The sequence below is a fragment of the Urocampus carinirostris genome, chromosome 12 (assembly GCF_059441175.1).
Source record: "Urocampus carinirostris isolate Australia breed hairy pipefish chromosome 12, RoL_Ucar_1.0, whole genome shotgun sequence".
In the NCBI taxonomy this organism is placed as follows: Eukaryota; Metazoa; Chordata; class Actinopteri; order Syngnathiformes; family Syngnathidae; genus Urocampus; species Urocampus carinirostris.
In genome coordinates this window covers 41218794-41236576 of record NC_142360.1, presented here as the reverse complement: position 1 = coordinate 41236576, position 17783 = coordinate 41218794, and the positions used below count along the sequence as shown (strand labels likewise).

The following is a 17783-nucleotide window of genomic DNA, read 5'->3' as shown; positions in this document are numbered from 1 at the left end:
TCTTTTTCCCTCTCTTAATTTCTCTTGTCTTTCTCTGTTCCGCTCTTTCCCTCTGTCTTTATCTCGCTCTTTCTTTCTCATCTCATCTATTCCGAGTTCCTGTATCGCTTCTTTGCTTTACCAATCATATAACGAATAAGATTCACTCGCTTTACCACACACTTACATCCGGTCATAGCCGAAACCCCCTTCCCCCCAAAATAAAGTCCCGAACGGTGAAAGGGGAAGGGCGCTTTTATTGTGAAATCCCCGGAGCGGAAACGCGGCTAGCAGTAGCCAGCGGCGCCCTGGCGCACCGATGACGTGTGTTTAGTGCGCGTGCGTGGCGCGTGCCAGAGCGCATCCGGAGCCGAACCGCAATGTTACCTTTATCCATCCGAGACGACGAATATAAACCCGCCAAGTTCACGTTAGTGCTCAAACTATCGGGATGGATCAGGTAAAGCTAACGGGCTAAAGCTAGTTAGCATGCTCATCAAGCTAAAAGCCAGCTCACTTTCATATGCGGGCTGGGGTCCGGGGGGGGCACCAACACTTTCTGCTTGTGTTCAGGTCCATTTTGTCGGACAAAACGTCGAGGAATTTGTTCTTCTTCCTGTGCTTGAATCTTTCCTTCGCTTTCGTGGAACTCAGCTACGGCATATGGAGCAACAGGTAAGCTAGGGGGGGGGGGCTACACCTGGCAGAGGACCCCTCCTTTCCCTTCCCCCTCCACATGGTTTCGTCCGGCAGGTCGCTTGCCCGTTGACCGATGTGCCACGTCTTGGTGGGGGGTCGATGGCGAACGGAATGGCCCCATGGGCCGGCTCTTTGAAATGAACGACGGGAGCCGGCTCTTTATGGATGAAAGTCTGTCCTTTTCGCTCTCTGTCTTTCTATGTTTTTTCGATTTTTTTTATACCATGTTTAACTCTCTTCACTCCCTTTTTGTTTTTCTTCCTCTATTTCCCTCTTTCCTTTATGTTTGACTCCCTGTCTTTCTCTGTTTTTACTTTTTCTGTTTGCCCCTCTCTCTCTCTCTCTCTCTCGCCCTTTAATTCTCCCTCTCTCTCACAATATCTCTCTCTTTCTCTCTCTCTTTCTCTCTCGCCCTTTAATTCTCCCTCTCTCTCTTTCTCCCTCTTGGTCTTGCCCTTTAATTTTCCCTCTCTCACAATATCTATCTCTTTCTCTCTTGGTCTTGCCCTTTCGTTCTCTCTCCCACAATATCTCTATCTCTATTGGTCTCTCTCTCGCTCTCTCCCTCCCCCCTTTTTCAGTCTATCTCTTTCCCTCTCTCCCCCACCCTTTTCCACCTTTCTCTCTTTCTCTCTCTCTCTCCATTTCTTTTCATCTCCGTCGTCTTTCACTCCCCCGTATCTTTGTCTCCGTCGGTCGATACATTTCTCTCTTTTTCTTCTCTTCGACTCGAACTTCCCTTTCTGACCCGAGGGGGGCGCCGCGGCCAACTCACTCCGCCTTTGCTCCCCCAGCCTGGGCCTGATCTCCGACTCCTTCCACATGTTCTTCGACTGCACGGCGCTGCTGGCCGGCCTGGCGGCGTCGGTGGTCTCCAAGTGGCGCGCCAACGAAGGCTTCTCCTACGGGTAGGGGCGTCGGGGGTACCCGGTGGGGTGGGCACCGGGCCTGGCTAACCCTGCCGTCCCGTCAGCTACGTGAGGGCGGAAGTCCTGGGCGGCTTCGTCAACGGCCTCTTCCTGGTTTTCACCGCCTTCTTCATCTTCTCGGAGGGGGTGGAGGTGAGTCCGCGGCCGTCCCCCCGTTATTGGTATGGAGAGGCACCCGATTTGCTTCGAAAAAGCGGAATGCCAAAAGAAACAAAGGATTGTTGTTATTGATTCAAATCGAAAACCTATACAACAAATGCGTACACATTTCAACACTGAACACCATTGATTTTTCACTTCAAGCCAAAACCAAAATTAGAATCGACAGCAACTCGCAGAGAGGCGCATCAAAACGTAACAAAAGTCAAATTTTGATTTTCTTTCGAGGAAAAAATGTCGTAAACATGGAAATGACAGTAAAATCACCCACCGGATCGAATAAGCTCTTAACTCCGATCCACGGCAAAAACAAACAATGATTAAAACTTGACACTGACGATTGAAGCTTTCAAAATCAAACCGCAAAACTACTTCTTGAAATTCCTTTCCAAACATTTTAGGCACGAAAAGCCTGTGCCTCTGCCAAAGAAAGGTTGGAAAACACACACCCCGAAATATGAAAACGTGATTGGGTTCGTATGGGTGCTTGAAACCCTCGAAAATGCTTGCATTAGAATGTTTTTTCAAGGTCAAGAAAATTCTTGCATTTCAGGTGAAGTGCCCGAAAACGCATGAAACCATTTCCAATGCCGCTTTTGCTGACCGTCTGACTCCAGAGACAGCGCTTTATGATAAATCTTTTTTTTTTTAAAGTGCGGAAAAATGACGCTGTCGGTGGTTCCGGCCCTCACTATTGAGTTGGCATTTGTAGCGTTACTGCCCCCTACTGTCGCCTTCCAAGAGGACAGTTTCATCAGCCTCTTTTTCACAAAACGACTCTTTTGGCTGTCAAACGGCTCCTCAAATTTTTCGCTAATGATGTATTACTACTAATAGTAAAACGTTATGCACCAAATAAATAAGTTATTATCTTTGCAGTCTTAACAAAAATATTCACAGATCTACAAAAAAGATGGTAAAATACAAAACAATTTTTGCTTTTTACACACTGAACAAAATACCTGACAACGCAAAACAATAAATGAAAAATAATAATAATAATAATTTCCTTTGTATTGTCATTCTTTGTAACAATGTACACAGAACGAAATGTCGATAAAAATATTAACTATAAAATAAAAATTGCCCCAAAATACTTGACTATTCACCAATTTTGACACGGATCTTCTAAAAAAACACCCAAAATCTAAATTGAAGTAAGTACAACAAAAAGCAATCAATAGATTAATTGCACTACAGCGCAATCAATATCATAAAAATGAGTCCAAATTTGGCTCATTTTTCTGCTTCAAATACATACAGTCCTTTTTTTTGTCGTCTGTTTGGAGCTCTTTCCGTTTAGTGTGACTTTCAAGCTGTGCGTGCATTATTAAGGCAGAGTGGCAGAATTCATGTCAGTTTTTAGCAGCCTGTTGACACAAAAAGACGGTAGACCATAAATAGCAACAATTTCAAATAGGACAAAGTATGTGCTAGTTGCAAGATAGCAACTACTAAATGTTATTTTGACGCTTGCTGAATTTGTCTTCGGAGGTGCTGGAAAAATCGCCCTCGAAAGTGCTGAATTTGTCTACGAAAAGGCTTACCAACCCTGATTTCTTTGTTCTAGCGGGCACTGGAGCCTCCCGACGTCCACCACGAGCGCCTGCTTCCCGTGTCCATCGCCGGTCTACTGGTCAACCTGGTGGGAATTTTCGTTTTCCAGCACGGGGGACACGCCCACTCGCACGGAGAGCAAGGTGATTGGCGGGGGGATCGACGGGGGCGGGGAATCCAGACGGGTATGGAGCTGTCACGTTCGCCAACGACGCATCACTATCTCCAAGGGAGCCGGCGCCCGATGGGTCGTTCGCTCCAAAGAGCCGGCTCGAAGAGCCGTTACGCTCACCAATAGCACATCGCTTACTCGATGGGAGTCGGTTCTCCTTCTCTTTAAAGAGCCGGCTCGTAGAGCTATTGCGTTCGCCAACAGCACATGACTCTCTTGAAGGGAGCTGACTCCCGATGGGTGGGGAGCGGGCGAGTTCCTGTCAAACATCGATGCATCATTGGTCGGGAGCTGGCTCTCATTTTTGACTCTGACAAACCGGCTCATAGTGATGTCAATCGCGAACGTATCAGCTCTATCTCAACCTTCATCCTTTCTACTGATAGAGCCGTTACGTTCACCAACAACCTACAGGCATGCTCATTAAAGGGAATAACGGGGGCAGGCTCCCCACCATTAAGGGGCTGGCTCCTTTTCAGATGACGATGTGTTTTTCCGCGAACGTAACGGCTCTACGAGTCTTTGAGGTAAACGACAGGAGCCAGCTCCCTTTGAGAAAGTGACGTGTCGTTTGCGAACACAACGGCTCTATGCGCTGGCTCTTTCTAGTGATGGGTTATTGGCGGAAGTCATGCTGAGCCTCCTCTAGGAAGCGAAAGCGAAAAATGGCTTCCCATCCATCGAGCCTTTCAGATAGTGTTGTGTCTTTTGCAAACGTTATGGCCCTGAGTCGGCTTTCCGACGCGAACAACGGCGGTCGACTCCCTTCGAGATCGTGATGGATGGAATGGCTCTGCCCAGACTAAGGACATCACTATCTCAAAGGGAGCTTGCTCCTTGTCGACTGGAAGACGGTCCCCTGTCGTTCATTTGTGAGAGCTGGCTTACAGAGCCTTTACGTTCACCTACAACACATCGCTATCTCGAAGGTAATCGGCTCTTTGTCGGTGGAGATCCTGCCACGACCCTTAAAAAGAGCTGGCTCGCAGAGCAGTCACGTTCGCCTACAACACGTCACCATCTCGAAAGCAATCGATTGGCTCCTGTTCACTTCATAGACTCATGTCTTCAGTATTTGGAGGGCAAAAGCAAAGTGGGGACAGGGGGGGATGGTTTGGTGGGTGGGTGGGGGGTGACCAAACGGGGTCCGGGCCCCATGCGGAAATGCGTCACCTGTTTGTTCCGTGGGCCCCTGCAGGTCACGGACATAGCCACTCCCTGTTTAACGGGACTGCGGGTCACGCCCACCAGGAGGGCCACGCCCACCACGGGGACCATCACGGCCACGCCCACGGGGACCATCATGGCCACAGCCACGCCCACGAGGACCATCACAGCCACGCCCACGGGGACCACCACGGCCACAGCCACGCCCACGAGGACCACCACGGGCACAGTCACCAGCACGCAGACGGTAAACCGGGCTTCTCCAGGGCGGAATAGATGAAGTGCATGTGAACCTGTTCTGCTGGGTCATTGTGATTTTCTGGTCAAATGGTTTCATTAGTGGTTGACGGAGTCTGGTAAGCCCGATTTTTAATCATTAACCCGGTAATATCCGGCGGCGGGTCACGAGGGCCCGCAAGGCCTCCTCCGCTGGCCTAAAACTGCCGAATCTTGCGACGTCGATCGCATTCCGTTTATCGATCCATTTAAGTGGCGCTCGTGTGTTTTTTCTGGGCAGACGTACACGTGGCGGGTTCCGGTAGGCAGATCCTCCAAGGTGAGTTCCCTCGTCGGCGTGACAGGAGGAGGACCCCGTTGGGTCAAACCCCTGTTTTGGTTCTCAGGCGTGCTGCTGCACATCATGGCCGACACGCTGGGCAGCGTCGGCGTCATCATTTCGGCGCTTCTCATGCAAAACTACAACCTGATGATCGCCGACCCGGTCTGCTCCATGCTCATCGCCGTCCTCATCGGCGTCAGGTAGCACCGATAGGGAGGGGGGGTCTTCTGTCAGGGGTCTCGTTTGGATATTGGCACCGTCTGTTTTCGAAAAGCAGCTTACCAAAAAGAGCGCCGTCGTTAGACTCCCCAACCAGCTTGTTGCGTTGCAGTACTAGTTCAGAAGTCCGATTCAAAGAGCCAGCACATAGAGCCGTTACGTTCGCAAATGACACAACACGAGAAGGGAGCCAGCACCTACTAGTGGGAAGTCGTCTCCTTTAGTTTATCGACACATCACTATTGACTGAAAATCTCAATCCAAGACAAACCCAAAGTCAATTGAAACAGATATAGTCAAAAACAATTAGCAGTAAATATTAAGTGGGTTTTATTGGTCAAGTAGACATATGCTACTGTACTTTACACCCAAAGTCATCTGTAAAAAAATATAAAGTGAGTTTCACTCAATAGAATAAATAACAATCTCTATCAACAGACAACTGCTCAAGTAGACGTATGCTACTGTGCTTTCAAGTATTTTCAGTCTTTTTCTTTGCAGAGGACCTCCGAAGCGCTTTACGCTATACCTGTTCACGCACACGGATAGATCAGTCAGCGTTGCAAAGCGCTTGTCTGCTTATCGGTGGCATTGCAAAGAAAGAGAGTGAAGAGAGATAGGAGAGCGAGCGGAGAGAAAGCATAGAGAGCGAGGAGAGAAGGAAGTAGAAAGATCGAAGAGAGCAGAGAAAGGAAAGATGAGAGTGAGAGGAGAGATGGAGAGAACAAGAAAGGGTGGAGAAAGATAGAGGGAGTGGAGAGGAAAGATAAAAAAGTGAGAGATGGAGAGAACAAGAAAGGGTGGTCTGTATTCATAAGCTTTACAATCAGTGAGAAGCTCCCAAGTGCTTTACAATGTACTTCACACACCGGTAGCCGGGTCGGCCTCGCAAGGCGCCTTTTCGCTTACGGTGGGGGCTTCGGTGACTTAGACATACAGCCGTCGGGAATCGAACCCGGCGCCCTACCTCCCAGGCCGCTGACGGATACGTTTCCCCTTCCCCAGCGTGGTCCCGTTGCTGCGAGAGTCGGTGGGCATCCTGATGCAGAGGACGCCGCCGTCGTTGGACCGCGTCCTGCCCGAGTGCTACCAGCGGGTACGTGGGGGTTTTATTTTGGCTCGGCGGTGCGTTGGAGGACCCCCGGTAAACGGCGGCGTCGGTGCGGCTTTCAGGTGCAGCGTCTCCGGGGCGTGTACAGCGTGCAGCAGCCGCACTTCTGGACCTTGTGCAGCGAGGTTTACGTGGGGAGCCTGAAGGTGGCGGTGGCCCCCGATGCCGACGCCCGCTGGATCCTCAGTCAGACGCACAACATCTTCACGCAGGTCAGTAGGGGGCGCCGCGCCGGGTTCGGACCGAGGCTCGGAACCCTTGGATTTGACCGGGATTAGAAAGCGCTCGAATTTTGGGATGTTGTCAAAGTTGGTATGGGTGCTTGAGGATTGAAAAGTGCTTGAAAATGCTTGAAATTGTTGCCGTGTTTCTTGACAAGTCTGCTTAAAAATGAAGTGGACACTGCTCTCTGGTGGTTTGGCCATTGCATTACTTCTTTCCTTGTGATTTTACTTATTTTACACAACTGTGAATAATGAAATTTAGATTTGAGGTGTTTTTCACATAATGTTTAACGATTGATAACCTAATAAGAATTAAAGCATTTTCCTGACGTCCAAATCACATTAAAATTCAAGCATTTTCAAGGATTTCAAGCACCCGCACAAACTTCTTAATTAGACAGGCTTAAAAAAGGAAGCTAAATTCCGTTTGCGCAGGTCGGCGTCCGGCAGCTCTACGTGCAAATCGACATGGCGGCCATGTAGAAGCTCCGCCCCCCTTTGACTCTGGGACCAATAGCAGTCCGCGGCAGGGACCCCCAACCTCGGGGCGGACCCCTACGGCCGCGTGCCCCGCCCCCATCCGATGCAAGCTCCGCCTCTCGGAGCGGGCGACTGCGGGAAAGTGCCTTTGCTGTTTGCACCTGTTGTGTCATTTTCTGTATTTTGTGTATTTGAGCCAAATCACGTGACCGACGCCAATAAATCATTCTTGGAGGTCAACGCCGATTGCTTTACTGATGACGTCACCAGGAAGTGTGGCACTTTCTGCCTGAGGAAGAATAGACTGCTGATCCCTACAGATTCCTATAGAAGACTAGGCGTCAGTGCCTACCAGGCGGCCATATTGGTGGGGTCAAGGTTCCCCGGTTAGGGAAATGTACAGTAGGTACATTGAAAATAAATCCTCACTTTTTTTTAATCTACATAACACGTGCTTATTACGAATCGGGACTGGAACACGACGCTGAGAAGCACTAGAGAAAAATGAGCTGCGGTTTGAAATATGTCCTCATAAAACACTTAGAGTTGGTTTTCTACCTCTTTCTATTCCTCTTCCCTTTTTTTTTAACTTGTTCTCATTCTTTCTCACTTTCTACTTTTTCACTCTCCCTTACTCACTTGGTTTGTATGACTTTTGCTTCTCCCTTACTGTTGTGCCCCCCTTGTTGTCTTTCTCCCTCTCTCTGATGTGTATATTTTAAAACACAATCTTGGATTTGAAGAGTTCGCTGTTCTCTAACATCGTCATCGTTTCAGAGCTGCCTCTTATGTTGTGTTAATGGGACGCGCCATCGTAATGAGTCTTTGTTTTCATCCGGTGATGTCATAGCTCTAAGGGATATGAGGTCAAAATGTCCACTATGAGAATGAATTCCTCGAGATCCACGGCGCCTGGAATATTTTACAACATATATGCATGATGGTGGGGAGGAACATTACACGTTCTGTGCCTAATTGAATAAAAAAATGATCTTTTGTCATCCCGTTAAAGGAAAAGTGTGTAAAAGTGCGTGATTTGACCACTAAATGTCGCTGTAGTGTGTGGTGCAACCGAAAAAGAGTACACAAGTAAGATAACAGGAGTGACACCATTTTTTGCCTCTCTTAAGGTTTTTCACGTAAGACATAAATACAAATTTCTCAACCTACGAGTATTTGAAAAGAAAATGCACTGTTATTGGCTAGTTCGTGCTTATTTTATGAATCAATGTTCTTTGTAGTACATTTTTAGCACTAGGAGGCGCTAATGACGTACTGTCCCTTTCAATTCCCGTTTGTCAATCAAGCGCAAATTTTGGCTCCTTTTAGTGCAATGGAAGTGGATGCTGAAATATTTGTAATGACCGGGTTCACCAGCAGAGGGCGCACGAGACCGAAGCACTTTGCCCTACCGTCCCGTTTTGCCCCTCCCCCTTTGTCCGGGACCAAACGCATCTGTCGACGCCCCGCTCGTTAGGAGGCGTCCGATTGGGCGAGAAGCCGGAGGGCGCGGTCCCGCGCGTGAAGTCGCAACATGTCTGCCTCCAGGGGGTGGAGCTTGCCGACGACCACTAAAGAGTGCAGCGGCGCCCCCAGGTGGCACGCGGCCATGTCCGCCAAGGTGGCCGTTCGGATCTCCTGATTGGCCGCGCCCAGCCGGGCCACGCCCACACACAGCGTGTCCTCGGTCAGACCTGGGCACAGGACGGGGAGAGTGAATTTCGGGAGACCCCGGTGGGCACCAAGTAATGTCCGGACAATCGTCTAGTAAACGACGGAATTCATGATACCGTCAACCACGGCAAGTAAAATCGGCCCCAGACCTGCTCATAACTCCACTAGAAGACACTGACCAAAAATGGCATCCATGAGAGAGTTCCCTGGCAAAAACCACCGCTGTCACAAAATAACCCAGGGTTGTCTCACATTTGCCAAAAAGCATCTTGATTATCCTCAAGACTTTTGAAAAAACATGGAACTCTGTGTAAGTAAGGTGTGCAGCCCTTTACAATTAACAAAAAAAAAATGGCATTGCCAAAAAGCATCTTGATTATCCTCAAGACTTTTGGAAAAACATGGAACTCTGTTTGGGGTGTGCAGCCCTTTAAAATAATGGCATTTGCCAAAAAGCATCTTGATTATCCTCAAGACTTTTGGAAAAACATGGAATTTTGTGTAAGGTGCGCTGCTCTTTTACGTCTGACGAAAAAAATGGCATTTGCCAAAAAGAATCTCGATTATCCTCAAGACCTTCGGAAAAACACGGAACTCTGTGTAAGTTGTGCAACCCTTTACGTCTGACGAAAAAATAGCATTTGCCAAAAAGAACATGGTGCCAATAGTCAAGCACGGTGGTGGCCGTGTCATGGTCTGGGGCTGCTTCGCTGCCTTAAAACCGGGACCACTTGCTGTGGTTGACAGAATCATGAATTCTGGCGTTTTCCTGAAGATTTTAGAGTCGGTGCGCTCGAATTCAAGCGCTCTTGAATCTCGAAACAGGACAACGATCTGAAACGCAGCAGCAAGTCTACCTCTGAATGGCTCCAAAAAAACAAACAAAGGTTCTGGAGTGACAGAGTCAAAGCCCAGATCCACAAAGCATGCTAAACCAAACCAGAGTTCAAAGCAAAAAAATCCAAAAATCTGCTCATCATCTATTTAGACTAAAAACAACTCGTATCGTTCCTATGCCCATGCCGTATTGTTTCCAGATAACATATCAGCGTGTGGACAGACAAAATGACCAATAAGTTATAATATAATTCAATTTCATATTCCTATCAGTGATTCAGTAAATATTAAATATCAGTCGCGCTGCTTTTGTGATTGCTGCTACGACGGGATGCCGGTTCCTCTTCCATGGGATACAGGAGGTTATTGCATATCTGTCCACCTCAGCCGATCGTTCCCGGTATTAAAGATCGCAATTCCCTTTTTTGAGTGATAATCAACATTACAAACACATCGCGGCACTTATTTATTCAAGGCAAGACAGACGATAGAGAACAAAAAAAAAATTGTTATACAAGGTATACAATTTGAAACGATCAAAAAAGGTACGTGTTATTGTAAAGCGCAACCTATTCGTGAGGGGAATTCTGGTTCTTTCTAAAGAAGCGGCTCTTTCAGCTCGGCTCCCAAACGGCTCTACAGTTTTTTGGGGGATGATTTAACCGATGTACTTCCAATAATAATGCGACATTATGCAGTGAACTTTTAGCGCACTGAAACGTTTTTATACCAAGCAATTTTTGAGTCAAGCGACACAGAAACCCTGAAAAACGACACAACAAAATAAAAATAAGAAATATCTCTTTGGCGCTATCAAAAAATATGAAATGGAAAAACTTGGAACCGTTTACAATTCAACTTCTAACCAATGTAGACCAAGACAGCGCAGAACCTGTGAAAATAGCAATTAAAATGTATAAAACAAAATATTATTAGTCTCTACACAAAACGGGTATTTCAGATCACAAAGTGCTAAGCTTTGAAGGAGTGATTCATTTTCTTCCGTCAGTGATAGACCATGCACTATGTTTTGGAGCCATTCACATCGTATAAATGACTCCAAATAAGGATCATTTTCCTGCTTTGACTCATTTTTTTAATTTCCTATGTTGTTCTCTGTATTGCCATCTCTCGAATTTATGATATTGTTCTCTAGTTCTGCCATACTTAACATGTTGTGCAGAAGTCTGGGGCAATCGTTGACTCCGGCCCCTTTTCATCCTCCAAAAACGTGCAATAAGAACTATATACACAGGGTAGGATATCGTGATTATACCAATATGTTATTCCTGCAGTCCAAATTATTAGAATTGGATGATTTGGTAAACATTTTCATGTCACAACTGCTATTTAAGGTCAACAAAAACATAGTGCCAGAAAACATCCAAAAATTATTTATTCGGAAAGAGGGAAATTATAATTTAAGGGGCTGTCGTCAATACACAATCCCAAAGGTGAGAACCACCAGGAAAAGTATGTGTGTGTCTGTGCGCGGAGTCAAACTTTGGAACACTTCACAAGACGAGATCAAACAATGCCCAATGATTCACGTCTTCAAATATAAATACAAAAAAACATGACTGGCAGAATACGGGGATGAAGAAAATGGGGTAAATTGGAAATGTTGCGTTTACAACTATGGTTAACTTGTTATTGTTATATCATAACTGTTATTATTAATATTAATAATATTGTTGTTGTATCATTGGTGTATTTGGTGGGGAAAATGAAGGGGCAGGGAAAATAAGTATCTGCTTCTTACTAGCCCTTTTTGAACATGTTATGTCACATTTTTTTGTTGTTGAATTATTGTTTTAGTTTTTATTTTAATGTTCGAATAAAGTTTTCATTTATTCTCTCTTGCCTGGTTCCTCTGCGGTGCCTTGGACCCCTCCTACTTCTGCTCAACAAACAAAAACACCCGTTATCCATCAGACTAAAAAGGGTGCAGGCGAGCACACCACGGCGTCCCATCTTTTATATAATGAGATATCTTAAGGATATTATAATTCACTTTCCCTTTATACGTTTTTTTAATGATACAAGTTTGAGACCCTGGCAACCGTCACTCACCCGGTTCCTCGCCGTCGGCCCGCCTCCTCGCCACGATCTCTAGGAGCTGATTGGCCGCCTGCGCCACCGTCATGAAACGCGGCGCCTCGTAGATCTTCTTGCCTCTGAGAGAAGAGTGCCGAGAAACGTCAAGGCAAGCGGTGTTCCCTCTAAGCTGCGCGCGTGCGCAATTGCGCACAAGAAAATCAAGCCGGCGCACAAAAATCAGGGCTCAAAATGACTCATTAAGAAGCGACTTAAGTCAAAATTACAGTGCATGAAGGTGAAAATACACGGGTTCCCCCGACGTTGTGTCCTAAATGCGGTATTTTGAAGTCGAGTCGAAGTAGAACGAAGTTGAGTAAAGTTAGTAGAGTTTGTCGACACCCGGCTTCTTCGGCTAGGCTCACTAAAAGGATTCCGGCTCTTTCGGGTCCCAAACGGCTCTTCGGGTTGTTTTTGCTTCTTTCATCCCAACATGACCAAATATGATGTAAAATGATGGACAACATGGCTTAAAGGAAGGGGGGAATAAAACAAAAAAAGAAAAAAAAAATGAAAAAGGAGTGAAAAGCTTAGAAAAAAGAAACAAAAGGAAGAGGAATTTTTTTTGAAAAAAGCCAGAAAAAAAAGAAAAGAAAGAAATGTAGGAAAAAAGTAAATAGAGAACAAAAAGAAAAAAGTATCAGCTCTGAAAATATAAACACAATGAGATTTTTTTAAAGGAATTTAAAAGGAGAAAAAAAAACACGGAAAAAAGAAGAAAAAGTTTTGTTGCATTCAAATAATTTCCAATGATATCAAGTCAATCTTGTTGCCAATATTGTACTTCCACTCAAAAATGTGATTAAGTACAGTTGTGTATCGTGAAACCGACTCAAAAAGCCACCCAAAAATGTTATTATTATGCGACAAAATATGTCAGGAAATAAAAAGAAATGGATATTTTGTGAAAGAATTGTAAGAAGAAACGACGTTTGTAGGCCGTACAACCTTTGCAATAGTACATGAGTCGATTCATTCAAAAGAGAAAAATCATTTTGCATTGCCGGAAACTCAGCAAAATGTCAAGTTTTGGACATGTTTGATCATGAATGATCTTGCCACACTTGGGATTACGGTCGCTCACTGTTATTTCAAGCGTTGCTCACCGACTTTGTGTCAACGCTCAGACCCGTAAGGAAAATGACAGGGAAGATTGGCGGCAAAGCGGCCGTTACCTCATTAAGTTGTCCAACGATTGCTCCTTGACTTTCAGGTCTGCACAAAGAAAGGTTTGGGGGGCGTCGACGGACGAGGTGTAAATGGCGGCGGCGGCGGGCGGGGCTCACCCAGCAAGCAGAGCGTGTGCAGGCCCAGGGCTCGGTTCTGCAGGATTTTGTCGTAGAAGCTTTCGGGTTTCCAGGACTCGGTCCAGAAGACCACCGACACCGTCTCGCCAAAGTTGTACAGCTGAGGCACAGGACGAGGCAAATGTTATCACACCGCGCGTCACGGCTAGAGGTCGAAGGATTATTGGGTTATGGTCATGGCCAACTATAGACAAAAAAAAACCCAATTGCAGTTAAGAAAATAGTCTTTACTGTCATGTAATTGGAGGGCTACTCCTTTCAGAGTAAGAAAGCGATTTAGAGAGCGGATGGTTAGCTACATGCTAGCGTAGAGTAACAGGGACTTCTTCAAGGTATTGGTGACGAATCAAACGCAAGTGTGACAAATGTGGCGGTTTTCCGCGATTAGTGTAAGTGGCTAACGTTAGCAGCTAGTAGGAAATGCTACTAAAAGGGACAGTAAAATATTACAAAAAGAAACCAGAATTTGTCTAGTGTTGAGACATCTAATTACAGAACTCAGTTCCCTTGCATGACCAGCTCTGGAAAGTAAGTGACACTAAAGGACAAAGCAAGCTTTAATAGATAACAGGACTGGCTGGAGAGGGAAACTGTCGGAAAAAAGTGGAAGCTGCCTGAATCATGGGACGTGGCGACCATCACATAAAAAGCTCAGCTATGACATGTAAGTGGCCCTCAAGTACCAAAAACACCACTGTGGCAAACTATCTTGGCAAAACCGCCATCCGGGCTTCTGTAGCAGAAAGATGGCAGCCAAACCTGTCAGCTTCTCCAAATGGGTGTTGCAAGTCGTGTTATATAATTACAGATTTTTAAGCTTAGAAATCTTGAAAATGGATTTCACGGGTAATGGATCTGGGATTGGTGACTAGCCGCGTTCAGCATCAGTGGCCTAAGAGTTGTTAGCCTAGCTGTTACCTTTCCCTCCCGACGCCGTCTCAGAGTCAATTCCAGGACGCAATAGAAATCCAGGGAGCACTTGCTGGTGATCAGCTTGTCCTTGCGCTTTTCTGACGCCATTTGTCTGGCGAACTTTGCCTGGCCTTTATTGGCTGGCGCCATTAAAACCAGGCTGTGATTGGCCGGCAGTGTTAAACCACAAAACGTGACAGTTATTGTTGGCCAAAATAACAGACCTCAACCATGAACCCTTGAAAAAAACGCAGCGGTTTGCGGTGACACTATCGCACTACGTCACATCGCGATAACGATTCGATCTGGGTTCGATTCCCGACGCGCAATTCGATAGACTGGTCGCGACACGCATCACGAGAGCCAGAAAGCTTACCTGGAGGCCGCAGCAGCCCACGGCGTTCATGATGGAGGCATTGTGGACCACCTGGTACGGGATCCCGTCCCGTACCGCCCTCAGGACCAGGTCGCTATGGGTGGTGGCGCTGCCGGGACGAAAAAAGGAAACGCGTTGAAAGAGGGACGGGGCTCCGACGGGCGGCGGCACCCACCCGAAGGGGTCGCCCACCACCAGGAAGGCCACGTCCGTCTCCATGGCGTCCTTCAGGATCTCCTCAGCTTCCTGTTCCACCAGGTCTCGGTCGGCCAGGATCAGCTCCTTTTCGTAAAACTCCTCCTGGGGTGATGGAGAGCCATCTTTGGACTACCTCGATTGACCAAGTATCAAACAGACTGCCTGGAATTTTGTCATTGTGGCCATGAAAGAGTCATAAATCATATTAAGAGTGGTTACTTTTGGTCCTTTTTTCCCATAAAATTCAAACTTTTACTATTTAGCATTATCTACCATAACTCTGACAATAGGGTAAGAGTTTAAAATGAAAACAAAGAACAAACTTGGATTTTTCAGGATTATAATGAAGAGACTGGAACATCCATCTGTTCGTCCCAGAATTCCCTTTCAAAAGTCAAGAGACTGTCAAATGATTTCCAATATGGGCTTCTGACATTTCGATTGACACCGCTCTCGCCCAATTGCAAACTTTTTCTCAATGTCCTTAGCCCGTGATAACTTATTGAAAACCCCTGACATGACCTACTTTGACCCATTCATTTATGCATATTTACCGAGTGTATTTAAATCAGACCTGAAAATAATCGTACATAATGCAACTTGGGATTCATTTATACACACGCTTATCACGCACAAGGGTGTGCAATTGATGATTGACTTCTGAAAAGAAAAGATAAACATTTACAACTCTTTCAACAGTGTCTAATAATGGGCCAAAATCAAATACACATCAAAGCACTTTTTGTGATTTATTGTTTGAAGTGTCTGCTTCTATCTTCTGTGTTTTCCGTCCCGTTTGACAACTACACTTTGGATGACTTTCCATCCTATGGTTATGGGTTTTAACGCACAAAAATGCCTTTATTCGAGGAATCAACTCCTTGACCTGAAGAATTCTCGTGCCGGCGTGATGAGGGGGCCCTATCGTGGATGCAGAGCAGGAGCGAAAACTAAGCGGCTAGCGGCGTTATAAGTCTTCAGTACCGTCTGTAATCAAGCCAAATGTGAACTCTCTACCAAATAAGACCGACGTACTGGCTGTCAAAGCGTACAGGGAGTGCAGTTTGCTGTGTTTTACGGAAACCTGGCTCACGTCTAGCATCCCTGACGCTAACGTGGAGCTGCCCGGAGCAACCTGGCTTCAGCGCTGTTAGGACAGACGGAGACACGAAAGCCTGCAGGAAGCGGAGAGGAGGCGGACTCGCTATCTACGTGAACACGAGGTGGTGTAACCCTGGGCACAAAGAGGGACGTCCAACTTTTGGCCTGCTTTCTTTATCATTTTATTTTTCCACACAAGGATACTGCTGGAAGTGTGAATTTCCCTACGGGGATGAATAAAGTATCTATCGAACTGTCTATCTACACGATTGCAAAGGTTTTAGAGCTGTTAACGCGTTGTCTGCAAATGGCCACTTTTGGAAAGTGTTTAACAGACCATTAGAAAAATGTGTACAATACAATGTTTAGTGTTTCACGTTGTGATCCGATCTGACAAGATACTGAAGATGCCAATGCACTCTTTTACAGGCAAATGATTAAAAAAAAACAACAACTTCCATTTATGTGTCTTATAACTCGGAGGACTCAATGTTAGCTGCACTTGTAGTGAGCATTTCAAAGTGTGTTCCCTTTGAAAACAGACAACAAGCGTCCAGATTCTCCAAACGGTTCAAGAACAGTGTTCGATTGACCTCAGGTTGGTCTTAGATTAGAATTTGAGGCCATTTTTACAGGAACATTCATATTTTGACAATTTTCTTACAACCGGGAGGCTAAAAAAGGCCACATTTTACTTAACATTGCGCCTCTCTTGCCGATGGCCAGTTAGTTTCAGGGTTGTGTAGGGTTACTTGAACTGGATTACTTTCAATGACTTTTGGACGACTCCAATACCAAATATGCTCATAAAAGACAGAAGAAACTAAATATGACTCCATTTTGTGCAGGCTTGGGGAGTAACGGAATACATGGAACGGCAAAAATGATGTTTGGATTGATTATCATTTTGTTTCTGTGGCATTTGATGTTCGTTTTGCCGGAGATCAAAGCCAGGAGAGAAAGCTTACCGCGTGTTGTGAGTCATCATTTGATTCCTATTTAGTTTATTTTGTCTTTTATGAGCATATTTGCTATTGGAGTCGTCTAAAAGTCATTGAAAGTCATCCAGTTAAAGTAACCCTACCCAACCCTGGTTAGTTTACAGACCGGGGACGTCGTTGCTGTCATGCACTTTCCGGGCAAACTTCAACATGTTAGCTAGTCTTCTCTTTTATTGATGTTTACTATGTTTGTGTACTGTGTCACAATGCTAAATCCATTCCACCCTGGTCATCCTGGAAGGGGGATGACCACTTGTGAGGTTTTCCTTGCCCGCATGTTGCTTTAAGATCAGGCGATGCTGTCATTGGGATCCTGTGCAGTCCTTTGAGACATTTTTGTGATTAAGGGCGTCAGAAATAAATGGGACTTGACTAGTTACCGAAAAAGGAAATTTAGACGAAAGGAAATTTCAAGTCAGCGCCATTTCTGCTGGTGTCGTCGGTTCGGAGACGAGAACGTACCAGGGCTTCCTTCCCCACCGTCAGCATGGACGTATAAGCCTCCAGGTAGACCCGCGAGCAACGGCGGACTACCTCCAGGCCTTTCACGGTGATGTCCTTGGCGTCGCCGAGGCCCAGGCCGACCAGGTACAACATTTTGGAGCAATGTCCGTCTTCCTTCGCCCGGCACGTTGGCGGTCTAACGCTTCCTGTTTGATTTGCGACTGCCGCCAAGCGTCTTTGTTTCGCGACACTCGGGCCGCCTTGACGGCTAGGCCCGAGCGAACGTCTACGACCGGCTCCCTGGCGGCCATGTTGGAAGGGGCGAGATTGATCTCAATTGAAAAAAGTAGATAACGGTACTACAGTATACGTGAATCACATTACTATGCTAAAGGTCTGAAATGTCTTTTTTTATATTCTGACTTTCTTCAAAAATATTACAGATACACTTCAAAGATTCTACTCTGGTAAATACTACAAACATACTACAGTAATACTACGAAAATACTACAAATATACTCCAAACATTCTACTATAGAAATACTACAAAAATACAACGTGAGTAATACTACAGAAATTCT

At 46.0% G+C, this 17783-nt stretch overlaps 2 protein-coding genes across 2 annotated transcripts; one reads left to right on the top strand and one right to left on the bottom strand.

Annotated features, from left to right (window-relative positions):
• Positions 1-231: 231 nt before the first annotated feature.
• On the top strand, positions 232-7495 carry slc30a7 (solute carrier family 30 member 7). Its single transcript, XM_088349545.1, has 11 exons — positions 232-439; positions 553-654; positions 1473-1586; positions 1652-1739; positions 3337-3466; positions 4694-4909; positions 5180-5218; positions 5286-5421; positions 6446-6536; positions 6614-6763; positions 7211-7495. The coding sequence occupies exons 1-11, from the start codon at positions 360-362 to the stop codon at positions 7256-7258; spliced, it is 1194 nt and encodes a 397-aa protein (XP_088205671.1). The 5' UTR covers positions 232-359; the 3' UTR covers positions 7259-7495.
• dph5 (diphthamide biosynthesis 5) lies at positions 5639-17422 on the bottom strand. The gene is made up of 7 exons (XM_088349546.1): positions 17221-17422; positions 14634-14758; positions 14459-14567; positions 13150-13270; positions 13039-13078; positions 11840-11943; positions 5639-8949 (listed from the first exon to the last, which is right to left on the bottom strand). Exons 1-7 carry the CDS (start codon positions 17353-17355, stop codon positions 8729-8731), a joined length of 855 nt encoding a protein of 284 aa, XP_088205672.1. The 5' UTR covers positions 17356-17422; the 3' UTR covers positions 5639-8728.
• Between the last annotated feature and the right edge of the window lie 361 nt (positions 17423-17783).